Source organism: Benincasa hispida, chromosome 2 (assembly GCF_027475165.1).
Source record: "Benincasa hispida cultivar pf3 chromosome 2, pf3_genome.v1.1, whole genome shotgun sequence".
Lineage (NCBI taxonomy): Eukaryota > Viridiplantae > Streptophyta > Magnoliopsida > Cucurbitales > Cucurbitaceae > Benincasa > Benincasa hispida.
The window spans coordinates 26,981,265-27,000,307 of record NC_143479.1 but is presented as its reverse complement, the minus strand read 5'-3'; the positions used below and the strand labels follow the sequence as shown (position 1 = coordinate 27,000,307).

The 19,043-nt window shown below is 31.3% G+C and overlaps 1 protein-coding gene across 2 annotated transcripts; it reads left to right on the top strand.

The window, feature by feature from the left end:
* The first annotated feature begins 1,844 nt into the window (after window positions 1–1,844).
* HCF101 (ATP binding protein) lies at window positions 1,845–12,113 on the top strand. Of its 2 annotated transcripts, XM_039023569.2 has the most exons (16): window positions 1,845–2,088; window positions 2,174–2,299; window positions 3,590–3,732; window positions 3,816–3,866; window positions 4,168–4,323; window positions 4,918–5,061; window positions 5,136–5,278; window positions 6,083–6,152; window positions 6,504–6,599; window positions 6,734–6,823; window positions 6,906–6,959; window positions 7,063–7,186; window positions 7,320–7,444; window positions 10,232–10,354; window positions 11,676–11,744; window positions 11,827–12,113. In XM_039023569.2, exons 1-16 carry the CDS (start codon window positions 2,022–2,024, stop codon window positions 11,833–11,835), a joined length of 1,590 nt encoding a protein of 529 aa, XP_038879497.1. In that variant the 5' UTR covers window positions 1,845–2,021; the 3' UTR covers window positions 11,836–12,113. The 2 variants fall into 2 exon arrangements, with proteins under 2 accessions (XP_038879497.1, XP_038879498.1); XM_039023570.2 differs by lacking the exons at window positions 1,845–2,088; window positions 2,174–2,299 and adding an exon at window positions 3,318–3,459.
* The last annotated feature ends 6,930 nt before the right edge of the window (window positions 12,114–19,043 follow it).

Genomic DNA, 19,043 nt, shown 5'->3' with positions numbered 1-19,043 from the left:
ATAATTACTAATTCCTTTAATTCTAATTTGAATGTTTCAAATTAACTTATCACGCTACTCTAAAGCTAATCCATTTACGAGCTAATAGGGGGACCTTGCGGACCTACAGATCATAGGCTCCAACAATCTTTGGCTAAACTCATACATCAAATTAACCCTCATTCGTTAACTAATGGGTCACTCCACTAAAGTCATAGTTGAACTTCCCTCAATGTAGATATATTATGTCCACTCGATATAACTATGATTAGTAAGTTAACCTTTCACATTCGTAATAACGGCTGGGTCAAATGTCTGTTTTACCCCCGAGATTACCTATTGTTCCTCAAGTCTCACTGATCCTCCAATGAACAATTGATCTGTGATCCAATCAATAAACTGAGTCTCTCTCAGGCCAATGAAAGGGTGGGCCCTTTGTTCAGGACCCGAAGTCAGCACTTAAGAGAACAACCTCTCTACTATCCCTAAAAGTGGGTAGGAGTGAATTTCTTCTTGCACCCTATGTCCCCGACTATCTACCCGATCTTACCCTTGAAATGGAGGTTTATTAAGCCGACGCTATTAAGCCAACTCTCACCTATGCAAATCTAAGGATACTCCCGAATAAACAGGAGTTCATAGTTAGCTCAAGATTAAGGTCAAGTTACCTAGGTCATCGCTTTGAAATAGTCAGTCTTAAACAGTAAACAACGTTATAAAGTAAGAGTGATTGATTTCATGGTTCGATCTTGTACAAACCCATTTACACAGGACGCCCTCACTCCTCATGTCATAATATGTACGAATTAGAGTCACATCGTTTGTAGCACTTTACAACTCTTTGTAACAACTACAAAGTAGGCCGTATCCAATAGTGTTACCAGAATAAAACACCCAACCTTATTCATATACTATAGATCATTTTGACTATTTACTCGAACCCGATCCACTTTTATGTCTCCACATAAAGTTCAAGTACTCATGTAATAGTCATGGGTCTTTTAGGTTTATTGAATTTCTAATAAGCAATACATATATTCAATAACAACTTATTGAATTTTCAAAATAAGTTTTTATTGTTTACAAACCACGAGTTTTAGGACATAAAACCTAACACATTAATATTCATATACTTAAAGGGAGCCTAAGTTCTTTAAGATGGAGTCTCACACTTAGGGGGAAGTCTAGATGATCTTGCTCGGGGTTAAAATGTTTGTGTGTCATTGTATTTACTACGTCTTTATAGATAAATACAACGTTGTAATCGCTTGACTTTATATCAGTGAAAATATCTTTTCACGGACACACTGTCCTCCCAAATGTAGGTAGTGTTCCCGAATTGGGTTAACAAACACTGTGTTCTGTTAATGCTTTAACTTTCTACATTTATTTTCCGTCGTTTCTTATACTATTGTGACATCGTACTTGACAAGAACTGATGCGAGTTATGATTACCTCTTTTTCACATTGTATAACTTATATACTTTATATTTGGTATATTTGTCAATTGATATACCAAATATAAAGTATATTAGATATACTACTAACATACTATGATACATTAAGTGTAAATTCTGAATAATAAAAATAGAAATCTGCTTTTATTATTATTATTATTATTATTTGCTCTATTTACAAAATCTGAAAAGACATTGCTAAAATGGTAAAACAGAAATGATTTTTTTTTTTTTTTTTTACTATTCTTGCAAGTGACTCTCTTTTTTTAGACAACATAATCGACAATTAAGAAAATAGAAAGAACAAAATTGCCATGGCTACACGTGGAACAAGTACAACCGTTAGTCTGAAAAGACGGAAACAAGACATGATCACAAATACGCGAAATAAAAAAATATATAATTTCCAACGAGAGTCGAAATTTGCAAAACGATGAAACGGTGTCGTTGCAGAAAATCGGATGGATTAGGAAGAAGATTATGTGGCAACCGCAAGAGTAGGAAGTTGAGAAGGTAAGAGTTCACTTCCCTCGAGTATCGTTTCAGCCACACTGAGGTAGCTTTCCGCTTCCCTTCGCTCTAAAAATGCTTCTCCATACTCCATCCTCGCCATGTCTCTCATTCAAGATTATCAAGGCACAATCAAAACCAGGTATGTTTCAATCCGCTTTTTCCACAAATGCAGTTCGTTATCCTGAATAATCTTCAGTCTCTAAATTTAGTTTTCTATCTCTCAGATAATGTTCTGCTTGTCTCGGCTTTCAAGTCTTTGGTTCAGAACCAAAGAATTGATAGGTCGATTTCTGTATTACGTGGAAACTCCATTCCGAGTTCATTCACTAGAAATGCTGCTTCTACTGAAGGTAATTTTCAGTTTATTGCTTACTTTTTTGTTGAATCCACTTGTAGAACTGCGAAACCTCCATTGGTTAATGTACAGAGGTTTGTTGAGTTTGGTAATCTTTCACCAGATCGCAAATTCCTACTTAAATGAGTTTGCCTATTTCGCTGTGGTATTGGATTCCCGAGACGAAATTTGATTAGTTGGCAATTTTGTTTTGCGCGGTGAAATTGCATTGTAGGTGAGGAGCGGATTCTTATTAGAATTGTAAATTAGGCGTGGCACGTGCTAGTAGTATTAAAAAAAGTTAACGTCATTTGTTTATCTTTATTATTTTTTGTTTAGTATATTTTAGTTGTTTACGATAATTTACTGTATTATGAATGGAATGCATACTAAAATCTCTGGAAGTTTGCTTCGTTAAATTTTGTTATTTTAATTTTTGTAATATGGTCGTTATTGTCATATACACACATATGTCTTCAAATACAAATATACAGTGATTAAGATTTTTAAAAACTTTGTAACTTCTAGTGTACGAACGTACAAGTTGTGACTCAAAGCTTCCAAGTTTAGAATTTCTCTTAAAACTTCATTCGTTCATTGCTTCAGAATGGGTGTCTAAATATGCCCACATCGAATTAAGGGAAAAAAAAGTTTACATATTTTAAAAGGAAAACAATTCATGGAAGACTTTTTGTTGGTTGAGTTCGAACAGGGTGGGAGATTGAACTATTGACTCTTGCGATGATAATTGGTGCCTTATTTACTGAAAGTTCGTATAGGTAAATTATCTGAGTTTGAAGAGATAAATAAGGCAAAATTATCCAAGTTTGAAGAGATAAATAATAGAAGAATGTATATAAATAATAATATTGATTCATTCATCCAGTTATCAATATTAATGGAAAATTTAAGCTAAGATAAGGAGACCAGGCTATCACTTTGCATTTTTAGACTCGAGTAAAAATTTATCGAGAGTCAAAGAAAGATTATACTCTAAATTTGTTGAGGAACAAGTTAATAGCCGGCAGTATATTATACATGTGAGACTTAGCAAAAACTGAGAATGCACGAAGCCTGCCTTTCATACTATATGAAGTCCAGTGTATCCGCTATGCACAGAACAATATCCATGCTTATATCTCACACCAGTCATCAGACAATCAAGTTAGTATGAGGGTATAGCATCAAATCATTTCTTTAAAACCAATTTGTTTTTGTTATCATTATATCCAACATTGGCCATCTGCTGTTGTTTCATCAATGGTATTATAACCAAACCATATCTTCTGTTTTCTGTAAATTGTAGCTGGTGCTTCTGTAATGTCCACTGAGATGGCTGAGACGGATGTGTTAAAAGCCTTGTCACAAATTATCGACCCAGATTTTGGAACAGATATTGTCTCATGTGGTTTCGTGAAAGATCTTCACATTGATGAGGCTATAGGAGAGGTTTATTGAGAGCATAGAATTGGCAGATTTTTCTGTGATGTCTTCTTGTTGTTAACTAAACTAGATTGTTTGTTGGATCACAGGTTTCTTTCCGGTTAGAACTCACTACACCAGCATGTCCAGTCAAGGACCTGGTAATTGACCCAATCATGTTGTTTGAACAAGAACTGACATATGTTTGGAAGGGTAGACTTTTTGTTTTTAACCACAATTTTTTTAGAAATGGAATTGGTTGTCATCCACCATGGTTCGGTCCATTATTTTTGTCTGTAAATGTTCTACATTAATTTCATTAGTTTATATTTATTTTTGTTAATTTCAGATAAATTTCTTCCACGGTTTTCTTAAAAAACATACATTGCATGACAGTTTGAACAGAGTATTTTGATTATTGCTTGAATGTCATAATTAAAGGTTACATACATTGCATGACAGTTTGAACAGAGGGCTAATGAGGTAGTAGCAGCACTTCCTTGGGTTAAAAATGTGAAAGTGACAATGTCAGCACAACCAGCAAAGCCTATTTATGCTGGGGAACTTCCACCTGGGTTGCAGAGAATCTCAAACATTGTGGCAGTTTCGAGTTGCAAGGTAGGCTACTCATTTTCATCCCGTTTCAACTCAACTTTATATGAATATCTATCCAATGTGTTGACCATTAACTTCCAAGATTGACTTCCTTGCTGGAAAAAAGTTTGTTGCATAATTTCTTTAAATTCTTTCATGTTATATCCGTAAGTTGATAGGCTTTTGCCCATCATTTTTATTTATAAACAAGATAACAAGAAAACAGGGGAAAATTTGGGGGCTTCCCACCTCTCCTAATCCTCACATAGGATGCCCAGGCAAAACACCCCCAAAAAGGGGGGGAGGGGGGGTGGGGGGAACTCCCTCCCTAACAGACAGTCAGGTATATACCCCCACCTCTGTGGCCCTCCTTCTAACTAACAAAATACTATGGGTCCCCGAAAGAATGTAAGCTCTCCTCTCACACACCCTCACTCTTTCTGATGCACTTACATATACGCTTGTTTATTTTGGGGCCTATCATAAACATTGTGGAAAACTGCTATCTAATGTCTTTGCATCTGAGGGGGAAAAAATGGCTACTGTTTTGGCATCAGGAAATTCTGTTATGTTCTCCTCTTCTTTCTTGTTAAAGGAGATGGCTAACATTTAATGCAGGGAGGTGTAGGGAAATCAACTGTAGCTGTAAATCTGGCTTATACTTTGGCTGGTATGGGTGCTAGAGTTGGTATTTTTGATGCTGATGTTTACGGACCAAGTTTGCCCACTATGGTTTCCCCTGAAAACAGACTGCTAGAAATGGTATCTTTTCAACATTTCAATAAAAATTTTCTCAGTCGGTGACGGTAGATTATGAATGTCTAAAATTTCTACAGAATCCAGAGACGAGAACCATTCTTCCAACTGAATACTTGGGAGTCAAGTTGGTATCTTTTGGATTTGCAGGACAGGGTCGTGCCATAATGCGAGGTCCAATGGTTTCTGGTGTCATTACCCAGCTACTGACTACTGCTGAATGGTTTGTGCTCTTGGTAAACAAATTAGAAATCATGAATACATTAGTAAAGAGATCATATTTATTCCGCATGTATCAAACTGAAACTACCAGTTAATTACGGGACTTGGGTAAATTTTAACTATTTAATATATTTTCATTACATATCTACTCTTTTCCTCAAACAAAAGCTCCTAAAACTAATGAAGAAAGAAACAAATCAAGAGAAGTTTCAAGGCAAAAACTAAAACAAAATGTTCTGCATATTTTCCCTCATACCCGACCAACTATATATTTGAAAGTTCTAATTAAAGATACAATTTTCAAATGTACAACTTATGAAGTGTTAAAGTCTGCACTTCTTTTGGTTTAGCTTTAGTTTAATAATTAGATGGTTTCACAGCAATGTGTTATATTTAAATAAGCTAGTCGTTACATTTCATTCCAGTTTACTCTCTTGAAGGTTAGAATCAGTTTCCTCCTTGCATCACCAGAAAAAGGAGATGATCCAATTGGACCTAAAATATCGAATTTTGTAAACTGATCTAGTAGGCACATTTAAAATACAGCTTACCTATAGAATGTCACTATCAATTTATTCTCCATCTACATAACCAAAAAGGAAGAATGGTATAGCTACTAAATTCCTCTTTGCTTATGAGGCCTTAGGAGCTTACGTTTATTGTATCCTGCCGGTAGTTTCTTTAATTATGATCTGAACACATGAATTTGATTTTGTACCTTGTCCTAATAGAACGAGTGGCTACCTATTATCAGTGTAAGGACAGGCAACCATTTTTTAATCCTAATCAGCTGTAAATATTGTAGGGGTGAGTTGGATTACCTAGTTATTGATATGCCCCCTGGAACCGGTGACATTCAACTCACTCTTTGTCAGGTTTGTTTGTATTTTTACTTTAAATTTCCTTTAACCCATTATAATATTTCAAGCCTGTTTGCAATAACAATGTAAGAGTTCACGTTTCAAAAAAATTAACAATGTAAGAGTTCATTGAAATTGTGTTTTCCTTTTCTTTGATGCATTAGGTTCTTTACTCTTCCTCTATAATATAGTTTCTTCCTTGGTGTCTTATTATTGCTTTATTTTCCATTGGTATTTTCTTTGGAGTATATTTGAATTATTGTAGATAGCCTTTCCAACCAGGACATTTCTGCTGACCTTTCTACATCTGAAGCTTAGTTGATTCCGTTGTTTATTATTGGTGATATGATAAAGAAACATTTTCAGGTGGCCCCATTAACTGCTGCTGTTATTGTAACCACACCACAAAAATTAGCATTCATTGATGTTGCTAAAGGAGTTCGCATGTTTTCAAAACTGAAGGTTTGGAATTTCTGATGAAAATTTAATTGATTGTCATTATGTAAAGTTTGCTTACTGGGCAATCCATGAACTAACAGACAGAAGGGTCTGATGATCAGACATACTCTAACTTGAAGATACCGATTTTACTCTAGGTGCCCTGTGTGGCCGTGGTTGAGAACATGTGCCACTTTGATGCTGACGGAAAACGTTATTATCCATTTGGCAGAGGTTCAGGTTCTCAGGCACGTAGCATATCCTGAGAACTATTTTGAAGGTAGAAAAGATTTATCCAACTACAGCTAAGAAGTAGTGTATTAATTGCAGGTTGTCCAGCAGTTTGGAATTCCTCACTTGTTTGATCTTCCTATTAGACCAACTGTAAGTCTGATGTTAAGTTCCCTTGACGACATTTATGAGTGTCCTCTGGCCCAATTTAAATTTTTGTTTAAGCGCTTCAAAGTTTGTTGTTTAATTTGGATAGCTATCAGCATCAGGAGATAGTGGGATACCTGAAGCGGTGGCTGATCCTCAAGGTGAAGTCGCCAAGACATTTCAGGATCTTGGGGTCTGTGTTGTGCAACAGTGTGCCAAGATCCGGCAACAAGGTACTCTCTTTTCACCTTCTAACAATTGTGTTGGTATTATACTAAAGCTTGCCCAATATATTCTTAAGAACGATTTTAATTGTTCATGCTACAAAAAGGATGCTGATTTTCATTATACCTTTCTAAATGTCAGTATCAACAGCTGTTACTTATGATAGAACGATCCGAGCAATCAGGGTGAAGGTACCTGATTCTGATGAAGAATTCCTTTTGCATCCTGCAACCGTGAGACGAAATGACCGCTCTGCCCAGAGTGTGGTATGTTCAGTGATCTTAATTGATTGTAGTTTATTACTTCGATTATTACCTAAATGCAGCCTTTACATTCCTACATTTTCCAATCGTATGGTATTTCAAAAGACAATTAGATGCTTTAGTAATGTTGTGCTAACGGCCACTTGTAACCTCTTAGTAAAATCTTTGGTGGAATGTCATGTCTATGATGACATGTTGCTCTTATTAATGGGCAATAGTACAACCATCTATTGCACCCAATTAAAAATTGCTATGTGACAATTCATTTTTTAAACATTTTTTCAAAAAAAAGAAAAAAAAAATCGGTATGTAGATGGGAGGGCATGGACTTAGCTGCACATGAACAAATTTTTTCTTCATACATATTTACTAGTTGTTTAAATATTGAAATTTAGGAATAATACTTTTTTGGTCTCTAGATTTTGTCTCTAGATTTTAGCCCTAGTTTCTATTTGGTCCTTAGGTTTTAAAATGTTACACATTTAGTCCTTAAGTTTTGAATTTTGTTTCAATTTAGTCCCTAAGTTTCAAAATGTTACAGTTTTATCCATGAGATTTGAGTTTTATTTCAATTTTGTCCATGGATTTCAAAATTTTACATTTTTAACCTCAATTTCATTAAATACTCACTTTCAATCATTGACGTCAATTTCTATTAATTAATTAAAAATACTTATGAAGTGGAATTTTAAATTTAATTTTAAAAGTGATCAAAATAGTGAAACTTAATTAATTATAATTCTTTTGACGATTTTTAATTTATTAATTGAAATTAATTCTAAAGACAAAAAGTGAGTATTTAGAGAAAAATCAATGAAAAATAGGTAGGTTGTTCTATAGAATTAGTCGAGATGTACATAAGATGGCGTAGACATTTATGGATTAAAAAATAATAATTGTAGACATTTATGGATTAAAAAATAATAATTGCACAAGCTGAATAATGATGTTATTAAAGAAATAATTAGATTCAATTTATTTCACTAATATGAGAAATGTTGAAGTATATTTTCTCTGTCGCCAAAGACATGAAACCGGAATAATTTTCTTCAAAAGTTGTCTATTAGTATGGTATGCTTCCCATCAAATGCACATACATGAGGAACAAAGAGGGAAAATTAGGGGGTAAGAGTCCGTTATAGGCTAGAGGGAGAGTTATGCTTTAGAAAATGTCATATGCTTGTATTTTGAGCATTTAGACTCTTTTCATTATATCAATGAAAAGTTGTATTTCTTTAAAAAAAAAAAAAAAAATGTCATGTATGTTAGAAATGTGACCAAAGTTTCACATTGGTTAGACAAGGGGAAAATCATATGTATATAAGTGAGGGAAAATATCTTCATTGGTACGAAACCTTTTAGGTGAAACAAAAAACAAAATTATGCAAGCTTATGCCCACGTGGAAAATGTCATACCATTGTGGAGATACATAGAGGGTCGTCGTAGTTCTTATCAAGTGGTATTAGAGCCATGCCCTTGACTATGCCATGTTGGTTGAATCCTTGGGTGCCAAACAAAGTGGTGAGCCTTGGAAGATGTTGTCATAGTGGAGATTCGTGGTTGAGCTCTATTAGACTAGTGGTGTGCTTTAGAGAAGAGGAGTTGACATGGATAAGAGTTAGATGGTCAGATAATTATTGAGAGGTTGATAGAACTTTATTCAAGGAGAAGATTGTTGGGTATGCGACTAAAGTCTCACATTGGCTAAAAGGCGAAGATCATAAGTATATAAGTGAGGGACTTTACTCCAATGGTATAGAGCATTTTGGGTGAAACTAGAATTAATATCATGTAGATTTATATTCAAAGTGGACAATATCATATCGTTATAGAGATATGTGGAGAGTTGTCATTGTCGATATCAATGTCATGAGATAAGATTTGTTATAGGAGGAAAAGGTAGGGAGTAACGTGTGATCTGTTGGGATTGAGGTCATCCTCTTGTGCTTCTGGTCAATGCACACTAGTTTTTCTTGATTAATGCCTATTATATTATTTGTTCTACTTCATATTCTTTCTTTGACAGAGTACATTCTTTTATAAATTGTAAAATGATTTTTTATTATTATTATTTTTAATTTCTCGCTAGCCACCATAAATTTTAGTAAGTTTTTCTTTTCCCCCTCTTGATATTTGAAAGAAACGATTGTTAAAAGAAGGGTAGAACAGAATGGCGAAGTGATAGCTACCAATTCCAATCGAAACGCATTGTTGGAACTGGAAGATAATTTCTTGGGATTTCGGAATATATGATGTGATGATAGTTGCACTTTAGTTTTCTCTATGCCTTGCTTTGCTCACATCTTGAAGTTTGTGATTCCATTTGAAATTTATAATAACAACTAGCAAGCAGTGAACAAAAAAAAGGGGGAAAAAAACGGGGCGGCTAGCGAGTCAGTTTCATCAATGCTTGTCAATGTACACCAGCTGACTAGTACACAATATTTAGGGCGTAGAAAATTTTAAATTGTAATCAGGCTATTAAACCCAGCTCCTTCATAGCCATGATTGTCATGACTCGTCACATATAGGTGAGAAGAGGATTCTAGTGATTGAGACTTGGTTGATATAGCAATAAATAAATGACAGCCTAAACTTTCAAGTTTCTACTAGATCATTTAATTTTTTTTCTTTGACATTACTTGATCATTTAATTCAATCTATCAAAGAAAACGATATCTTTCGTGTGAAAAGAGAACATTGATCAGTCTTCTTTCATGGTTGATTAAAGACATGATTAAGATTTTAAACCCTAAGACTTGAGAGTTTTGTTTTTTCCCCCAAAACAGGACGAATGGACAGGTGAGCAAAAACTGCAATACACTGATATTCCGGAAGATATACAACCTGAGGAAATCAAGCCCATGGGGAACTATGCTGTGACAATTACCTGGCCTGATGGATTTAATCAGGTGAGCAAGATTGCATTTAGAAATTGTTGATTGAGGAGGGGGGCCATTTTCTTTTGCCTCTTTTTTTTTTTCTTGGGTAAGATATGGATTCATTTTAGAGAATAAAAAAACCAGAGGAGAGGACAAGCCAAACAAAATTGGGCTTTTCTATATTGGAAGTTTGTCAATCGATATGCAAATTATCAAAGAGAGAAGTCAGCGCAATAACTAACCTTATCTCTATCTTCAAGTGGGAAAAACACAAAGAAAAAGATCTCTAGCATTATAACATATACCTAACACTGATGTCACAAATAAATGCGAAGGATATTGACTCGCTTCCAAACCAACCATTTTAAAATCTGGGGACAGGTTGCTAGAGTGACTGTCTATGTTTGATTAGCGCTATTGGAAAATTCCAGTTTTGTAATTCATTTATTTATTTTTTTGGGAGATTTCCAAAAATAGAAAAATAAGGGAAATTATTTACACAAAATAGTAAAATTTTAATCTTTTTTTTATAGAGGCTGATAGAAATCTATAGAAACTGATGGAAATCTATCATGATAGACGTTGATAGAAGTCTATCAGTATGTATCAATATTTTTTTTGCTATTTTTGTAAATAGTTTAACATTTTTCTATTTGTGAAAATTTTCCTTTTTAACTTTTTTTTTTTGCTTCAGACACTTTCTGACTCCACACCCCACCCCTCCCACTGGCCAGTGAGGATCATGCAATAACAAATACCTTAACAAGGAAAGAACAATAAAAAAGAAGCAGATAGGGACGAGGCACATTAAGTACAAGATTAAGAATGACTTTGAAATTGTTAAAATTACTTTTGTCATACTTAAAATCATCGAAATACATCTTTAATCACTCAAAATCAATTCAGTGTTTAATTTTACATTTTTAAACACAATTTTCATATTATTAAAATTGATTTGGAATGACTAAAAACATTTTTTAACTGATTTTGAAAACGACAACAGCGATTTTAGGGAGTGTTTGGTCCAAGGATTTGGGAAGTAAAGAGTTGAGGGATTTGGAATTGTGAACTCCACCTCTTGTTTGGCTCAAAAAGTTTGTGAGTCTCACTATTAAAAAAATATTAATTTCTACTTTATTAACTCCTTATACTATAAGCTCTAGAAGTTCACAACTATGCAGACTCCACAATTCTATGGAGTTCACGACCCCACTCTTTGCCAAAACACCTCCCAACATCATTTCAAATATGTAGCCTGCTAAAATTTACCACCCTGATTGTGGATTATGAAGGAAAGAAATCAACTGTGTTTTATAAATAAGTTCTGATGTAAACCTTATTTAATGTGTAGATTGCTCCCTATGATCAACTGCAAATGATGGAGAGGTTAGTTGATGTTCCTCAGCTAACTCCAGCACAGGTAAAATTGTAGAATTCCTAAATCTTAAGTTGGACTTCTCTAATAGTTCTTCCATTATCGATGATGGTGTCGTTTCCTGCAGGCAGTGTAGAGTTGCAAGCAAATTTGAAGATTAGGCTATGAGAAATCAAGATTGTTGAATTAAAAGCATACCACTTTGGATGAAGTTAGAGATAGAAATCCTTTTTTTCAGTTATTTTTTATGTAATATTGTAAGCTTGTAATGTAATTGATGCTTAAAAGCGAGTTGAAACGGTGAAATATCAATCTTATGCATGTAAATTAGAGAAACCTATCTGTTTCTTTGTATTTTGTTATCTGACAGCATGTGGTGTAGAAAGAATCAATATCCACCCATTTCTTCGCCAATCTTGATTAGAATTCTTGCAGTTCAGACTGAATAAATTAAATATAACAACTAATCTTTCGTCTATATGAATAGGAAAGTCATCAACGTCCCTGTCCCTTCATAAACTGAGAAAAGAGCTTGGACGGAGACGAGAATACCTTATGTGGAATTTGCGAGAAGTTGATTCTTCTCCAGCAGTTTTTATCTATATATATATATATATATATATATATATGTATATAAATTAAAGAGAAATACTCAAATTCATCGGTGTTGTATCTATTTTTGTACATTTCACTTAGTTGTTCAATTAAAAATTGTCATGTGATAAATATTTTTTATATAAAAAAATTTGAATGGTTATTTTTCTACTATGTAAAAAATTAAAGTTACATGTAAATGGGTGTAGTCTAGGCCATACCTAACCAATGTTCTTATTTATCTATAAGACTAATTCAAAATACAAAAAATAAATTTCATGAATCTAGTTATTATTAGTGCAACAAATATGAGGATAAATGGTAAAGAGTAATATTTGGATGCATTTCAAGATGAGAAATTTTCACAAATAGAAAAAATGTCAAGCTATTTACAGAAATAATAATAAAAATATATATTGATAGACACGATAGACTTCTATCAACGTTTATCACATAGTATCAATGATATACTAATAGATTTCTATCTAAGAAGATTAAATTTTTGCTAGTTTATGCAAATAGTTTTCATTATTTTTCTATTTTTGAAAATCTTCCTTTCAAGATACATGAATCTTTATACATAAAAAAGAATTAAAATATTTTTTTAAAAAAAATGAAGAATCTACTCATGACAAATTATGATTGGATAATTTAGTAGAAAGGCATGATGCACCTAAATATTTTTTTTACTCTTAGTACAATATAGGTTGAATGTTTCAAATTTGTTATTTGATGTTCTAAATGACCACATGGGTTTTATTTTGGTCCCAAAATCTAAGTTAGATAGATATTATATTCATTTTATGTTTCAAACTTTATTTTGGGTTATATTATGTTTATTATTTAAAAAGAGGTGTCATATATAAACCCTCTAATCCTTATTAGTATCTATCTGTACTTTGTTACTCTTCAAACTAATTAAACGGCGTCTCTCTTTACCAGTGGATGTAGTTAGCAAACTATATAAATCTATGTGTCAATTTCTTCTTGTACGATTCTTTACTTATCGATTGTTTATATCGTAACAATACACATTAACTATGCTCGATGAGTTATAGGTTTTCGAATGCATAAGCTATAATGTGAAAGGCATATTGTATCTCTAATTTTGTGGTGGAAGAGAATTGATGGGTATATCTAAAAAATACAATGAATTAGAAACCGGCTAATAAATGAAGAGTCATGGTTGTTTGCAGATATATTTGAAAAGGCAAATTTTTTTTTTAATAGAACCCACCAAAGGGAAAAGGATGTTTCTGATGTCTTCGATTTGTGGGGTGTTTTTTGTTCTTTTGAATGTTTTGTTATTTGTTCGTATTCTCATTATTAATTCTGTTTTTTTACCACTATGCGTCTTTGTAGGTACTCTTTTTGATTTGATATCTTGATCTAGACGGTGAGATTCCTCTTTTTGTTGTATAATAATATTACCTATTAAAAAAAAAAGGAAAAAGGGGAGAAAAGCTAAGGGAAAGGCAATGTGTGTTAATGAATGGCTTGCTTTCCTCAACCGTTAAAATTTTTTTTGTTGAGAGAATAATGGGACCCACTCTCATGTCCATCTCCGCCATTAAAGGCGTTGCTCCAGAAAAAAGGTTTATTATTATTATTTAAAGCTTTTAATGTTCAAACAAACGGAGTGTCCAAACCAAAAGAAATAAATGATGGACAAACAACACTCTCTTCTCTTATCTCTTTCGGCTGATCCAACGCCCCCACCTTAACGTTTCTCTTAAATTTCACCTTTTGCCTTTAATTGTACCCAACCCCACACTTACTCCCACCTTTTTCTTTTCTTTTTAAATTTTTTTTTAGCCTCGAGATAAAAAAAAAATCATATTAATTATCGTTGATCTGAATCCACTTTGATTTGTTAAAATATCTCGTTTTTATATTTCAAATGACTAAATTTAGTCTTTGTAATTTCAATTAATACTAAATTTAGTCCCTATGTCATTAGAAGTTAATTTTTATGACTAATATGAGCATAACTCACCCAACATATATTTGTATAATCCACCTCAAATTCAGACATTCGATCTCTCTACCAAAAAATGTTAATTTTTATGTTAAATAATAATAATAATTAACATGTAGAAAAGAAAAAGTAAATATGTTTTTTGAAATTTGGAGTAAAAAGATTAATAGAGACTAATTTTTTTTTTAGACAAATTGACAATAAAGTGATAATAGAGACTATTTTAAGACTTATCGCATGTATAAAGATTGAATTTTAAAATTTTAACATATTTAGATTAAAATAGAATAAAATTCGCATAAAAAACATGAAGTCTCTACATTTTTACAATGTAAGATCCTCAAAATATCTCCTTCAAAGTGTGTCTCTTTTGGGATTATCATTCTTGGGTTAAATACTATGTTTTCTTTACTAAATACCCACTTTATATAATTTTAGATAAATATTGAGTGCAAACTCGAAACTAATTGACAAATGAAAGAGAAGTAACTCATATATCTTATAAAAATTACAACGTCTGTTCATCTTTTCAATTAAAATAATAAGTACAAAGTACGATGATCAAAACGATATTTTTATTATTATTATTATTATTATTATTATTATTATTAGTTGGCTGCCTCTTTGTTTCTAGTTTCCTCTAACTGTGCATATGAAGACAATTAACATGACAATACTTCGTCTAACATAATATAACAATTAAGGTTAGACAAAAGGCCATTAACCAAAGTTTTGTTGACGTTAAATACTAAGTGTTGGATTAGGTACTATTTATTTATTTATTTATTTATATATATATATATATATATTTCCTTGGTGGAGTAGGTAATATGTTGATGTGTATTCATGCCATTAACCTCTTTTTATTGCTTTTTGAAGAAAATCCGAAAAAGTAAGAAAAAAGTTTTTCTTTTTGTTTTTTTTTTTCAGTCTCTCTTTCCAATTACAGAAAATAAAAGGGGTTGACTATAGGCACGTGCATTTGATTTTTTTTGACTTTTGCACAACTTTTTGGCCAAAAGACCCTTTTCGTCTATGAAAAAAATTCTTAAATTAAATTCTTATTGGCTCACCTTGCATGAATCAATTCTCGAGTGTCTAAGAATTGGGAATGATTGATTATTTGAGGATCTTGCTCATCTTGGGTTGATGTTATACGATAGAATTTGCTTATCGTGTAGTGTCATTTTATTTGTTAAGTATAATCGTTCATGTAATTTTGTTATTTTTACTCGCTTTCTCGAATTTTGTATGACTATGTTTAGTGTCTTGTCTTCTTCTATTTAAGAAATGAATGAAGTCCGTTAAGGCTCTTGTTTTCTTGATTGGATGTTCTGTATTTTTCATGAGGATTTTGTTTGTGGTTAGCTTGTTGACTTAATGAAATTCCTTTAAAAAAACAAAAACATGAGAAATTATTGATTGTTTTTTTAATTTAACCTTTCAAAGCAATTCTTAACTTTTTTTTAAATATATATATTTTCATGAGGAAAATATTGCTTGTTATTATTATTTTTTTTAACAATATAAAGGGTTAAAAAATTATTGTTAATTGATGTGCACATCAATCATTCATTTCAATTATTTTGTAAATAAATAACCATGGTGAACATAAATGGCAAATAAATCTATATAAAAAAAGAATAATACTTAGGTGCAACTTAAAGTGTACTTAATTAGGGTACGGTGCACCTAAGTTCTATGCTCTCCTTCCTCTACATAACAAAAAAAAAAATTCAATAATTTGTTTAAAAAATGAATTGTTATATGACAATTTTTAATTGAATGTAGCAGAGGCTGCACAATAGATGAGTGCAACTCATCCTGCACCTAAGTTTTTTTATTGTAAAATAGAACATAGGTCCAAATCATCAAAGTTGACTTGTAATATCCACTAACGTGCTTGCTTATATACTATAGTTTTCAATTAAAATAATTAATTTTATCAACTAATTTTTTTTTTATTTTTGGTTGAAAAAATAAAATTAGAAAAGTAATGTGAATAATGTTCTTGTGTTTATGTATGTATATTAAAAAAAATCTCTTTAAAAGTAAGATCAATTGGATGACACAAAATCAAATTTTAGCTTTTAGGAAATAGTGAAATCTTATTCTGGTAAAAAAAAAAAAAAAAAGGTTGAATTCTTGAAATCTAAATGTTTTCACCCTAAAATGCCATTGTAAAATTAGAATAAAGGATAGAGAGAATCAAATCTAAGAAAAATTATGTATTTTGAAGGATGTAACCTTGTACACAAAAATAGAAATAACTCTCTTCTTAATTGAATGAGGAATAGGAAATTGAATTCTATTCAATTTATTGAAGACCATAAATTCTTTCCTTCCTTTATACAAAAAAATATTTTCTAAATTCTTATTTTTCAAATTAGAGTAAATGGAAATCCACTCAATAATAGTTCATTACTATTCAATGAAAATCCACAAACAAACTTTATAATAAACCACTTATTTTTTAATTACTAATTAACAAATTTTGGTTTTTTCTTATAACGTGTGGGATGGAAGAATCAAAATTTTAACCTTATGATTGATAGTATAAATTTTATGTCAGTTAAACATAGCTTGTATTGACACTACAAAATTAATTTATTATAGATGTTCTCTTTGTCTTGAATTATATTCTTCTTTTCTAATTTTTTACTGAAAGAATCTTTTCAACATGTATTATACATAAGAAAGAACACACATCTATATTAAAAATTAAAATTTTGACAAAGTCATCCCCTCCCAACAAAATCCCTTTTTCCTATATGTGTGTGTGGACATTGGCATATGGAAATAGTGGAAAAAGATAAATCACTTTAATTAAATTTTATCAAGTTAGGCATCATTTCTTCTCATGAGTAAATTTACAATAATATATATATATATATTTGACAACTATTGAGATCTAGAATAGATCTATATTCTCATACAACTAATTTTGAAATAACTTAATATATCAATTGAAATAAAAATTTGAATATGATAGTATTAAATGCAACAAAAAAGTAGAGGGAAAATATTAGTTAAAGTTATCAACCATATAACTATGGGATCTAATAATTAATTGTAAGATATGTTTGAGGAGGAAAATATTGAGTTGAATGATTGTTGATTAGAAATTGGCGAATGCAAACGAAATTGCACTTTTGTTCATCTCGGGTTTTGTGGAAATAATTGAAAGTCATGACGTTTGATGACTCATTTTTTATATGGATTTGATAATGGGTAATCTTTAATTTTTTTTATTCTAAATAAAAAAAAAACTTTAAATACTCTTCAATCTCTATTTTTTTTTTTCCGGTTCATTTTGATTATTATATTTTCAAAATATTCTTTGTGGTTTCTACTATTTTTAATTTTTGTTCATTTTTTGTGTTTATACTTCTAAAAAATAATCATTTTGACTCCTTTATTTATTATTTATTTTATTTTTAAGCAATCAAAATTATCACTTTTTTAAAGTTTAGATACCAAAATGAATCAAAGTTGAAAGTCTAAAGACCTAAATAGAGGTATACATAGGTTGGATTGAATTGGGCTGGGAGGATATTTTGGACAAACCCAGAATCTGAAATTTCGGATTGGTTGAGTTGGCTACCAAAATGATCCAAATAGAGCCTCCCACCCAACCCAACCCAACTCTTAAATTTCGGGTTCAGTTGAGTTGGATTGTTGGATTATTTATTTATTTTTCTTTTTTTAGTATATCTTTTTATTAACTAAAAATACTTAAGTTTGTTACCACACATATTAATAACTAGAAATTTATAAAACTAATATTAGAATTCAAGATATTTATTACAAGCTTCAAACAAATATCATAAAAATATGTATAAGTAGTAATATTTATAAGTTATAATATATATATTAGAAATTCTAGTTGGATTGGCTAGGTCAACCCCAATTTTAAAAATGTAACTCGAACCTAACTCAACTAAAAAAAATTAAAACTAACCCAACCCAACTTTTAGAATTTGGGTTGAGTAGTCTGGATTGTTGAGATTGTCAGATTATTTGAACACTCTTAGATCAAAATAAATAAAAATTTAAAATTTAAAAATAAAAATGAAGATTTTGAATTTACAAATACGAAAGAAAAAAATATGTGTATCAAAATAGGATTTAAGAGAAAGAGAGAGGGGGAAAAGGAATAAAAAAAATGAATAAAAGAATAAATATTGTAAATGAAAATAAAATGAAAGAGTTTCGTGTGAGAAAGGGAAGATAACGTGGTGGGGACAGAAGAAAATGAATGAGAAAAGGTGGCCATTGGACTTATCTCCAACCCTCACTTTCTTTCTTTTATTTTAAATCATATAAAACGACAACACCCTACTTTTCATTAAATCCCTATTTCCTTTTCTTTTTTCTTTTTTCTTAAAATAAAGATAAATCCTTTTCTCGTAAATTAATTCTCATATTTGCTTGTCCCCTAAGAACAATTTATGTATATATGTATGATTGTTTTAACAAAATTTGCTCCCCTATTTAAATATTTTATATTTATAGTACATTATTGATTTTAATCACTGATCTATTATTGATAGATTATTAGACGTCTTGGTCAAACTTGTGAGCTTGTGCTATGTTGATTAAGTCTTTTCTTTTTTAGTTTGAGTTGGATTTAAAGCAATGTCATATTTACAAAACCTTTTTATATTGTGCTAGATTTGCTATTATTTTAAACCTCAATTTGCTAGGTATGTAATTCTCTTTTTTAGGTGTTGATCATATATTTTGATATTTAAATTTTTAAATATGACAAT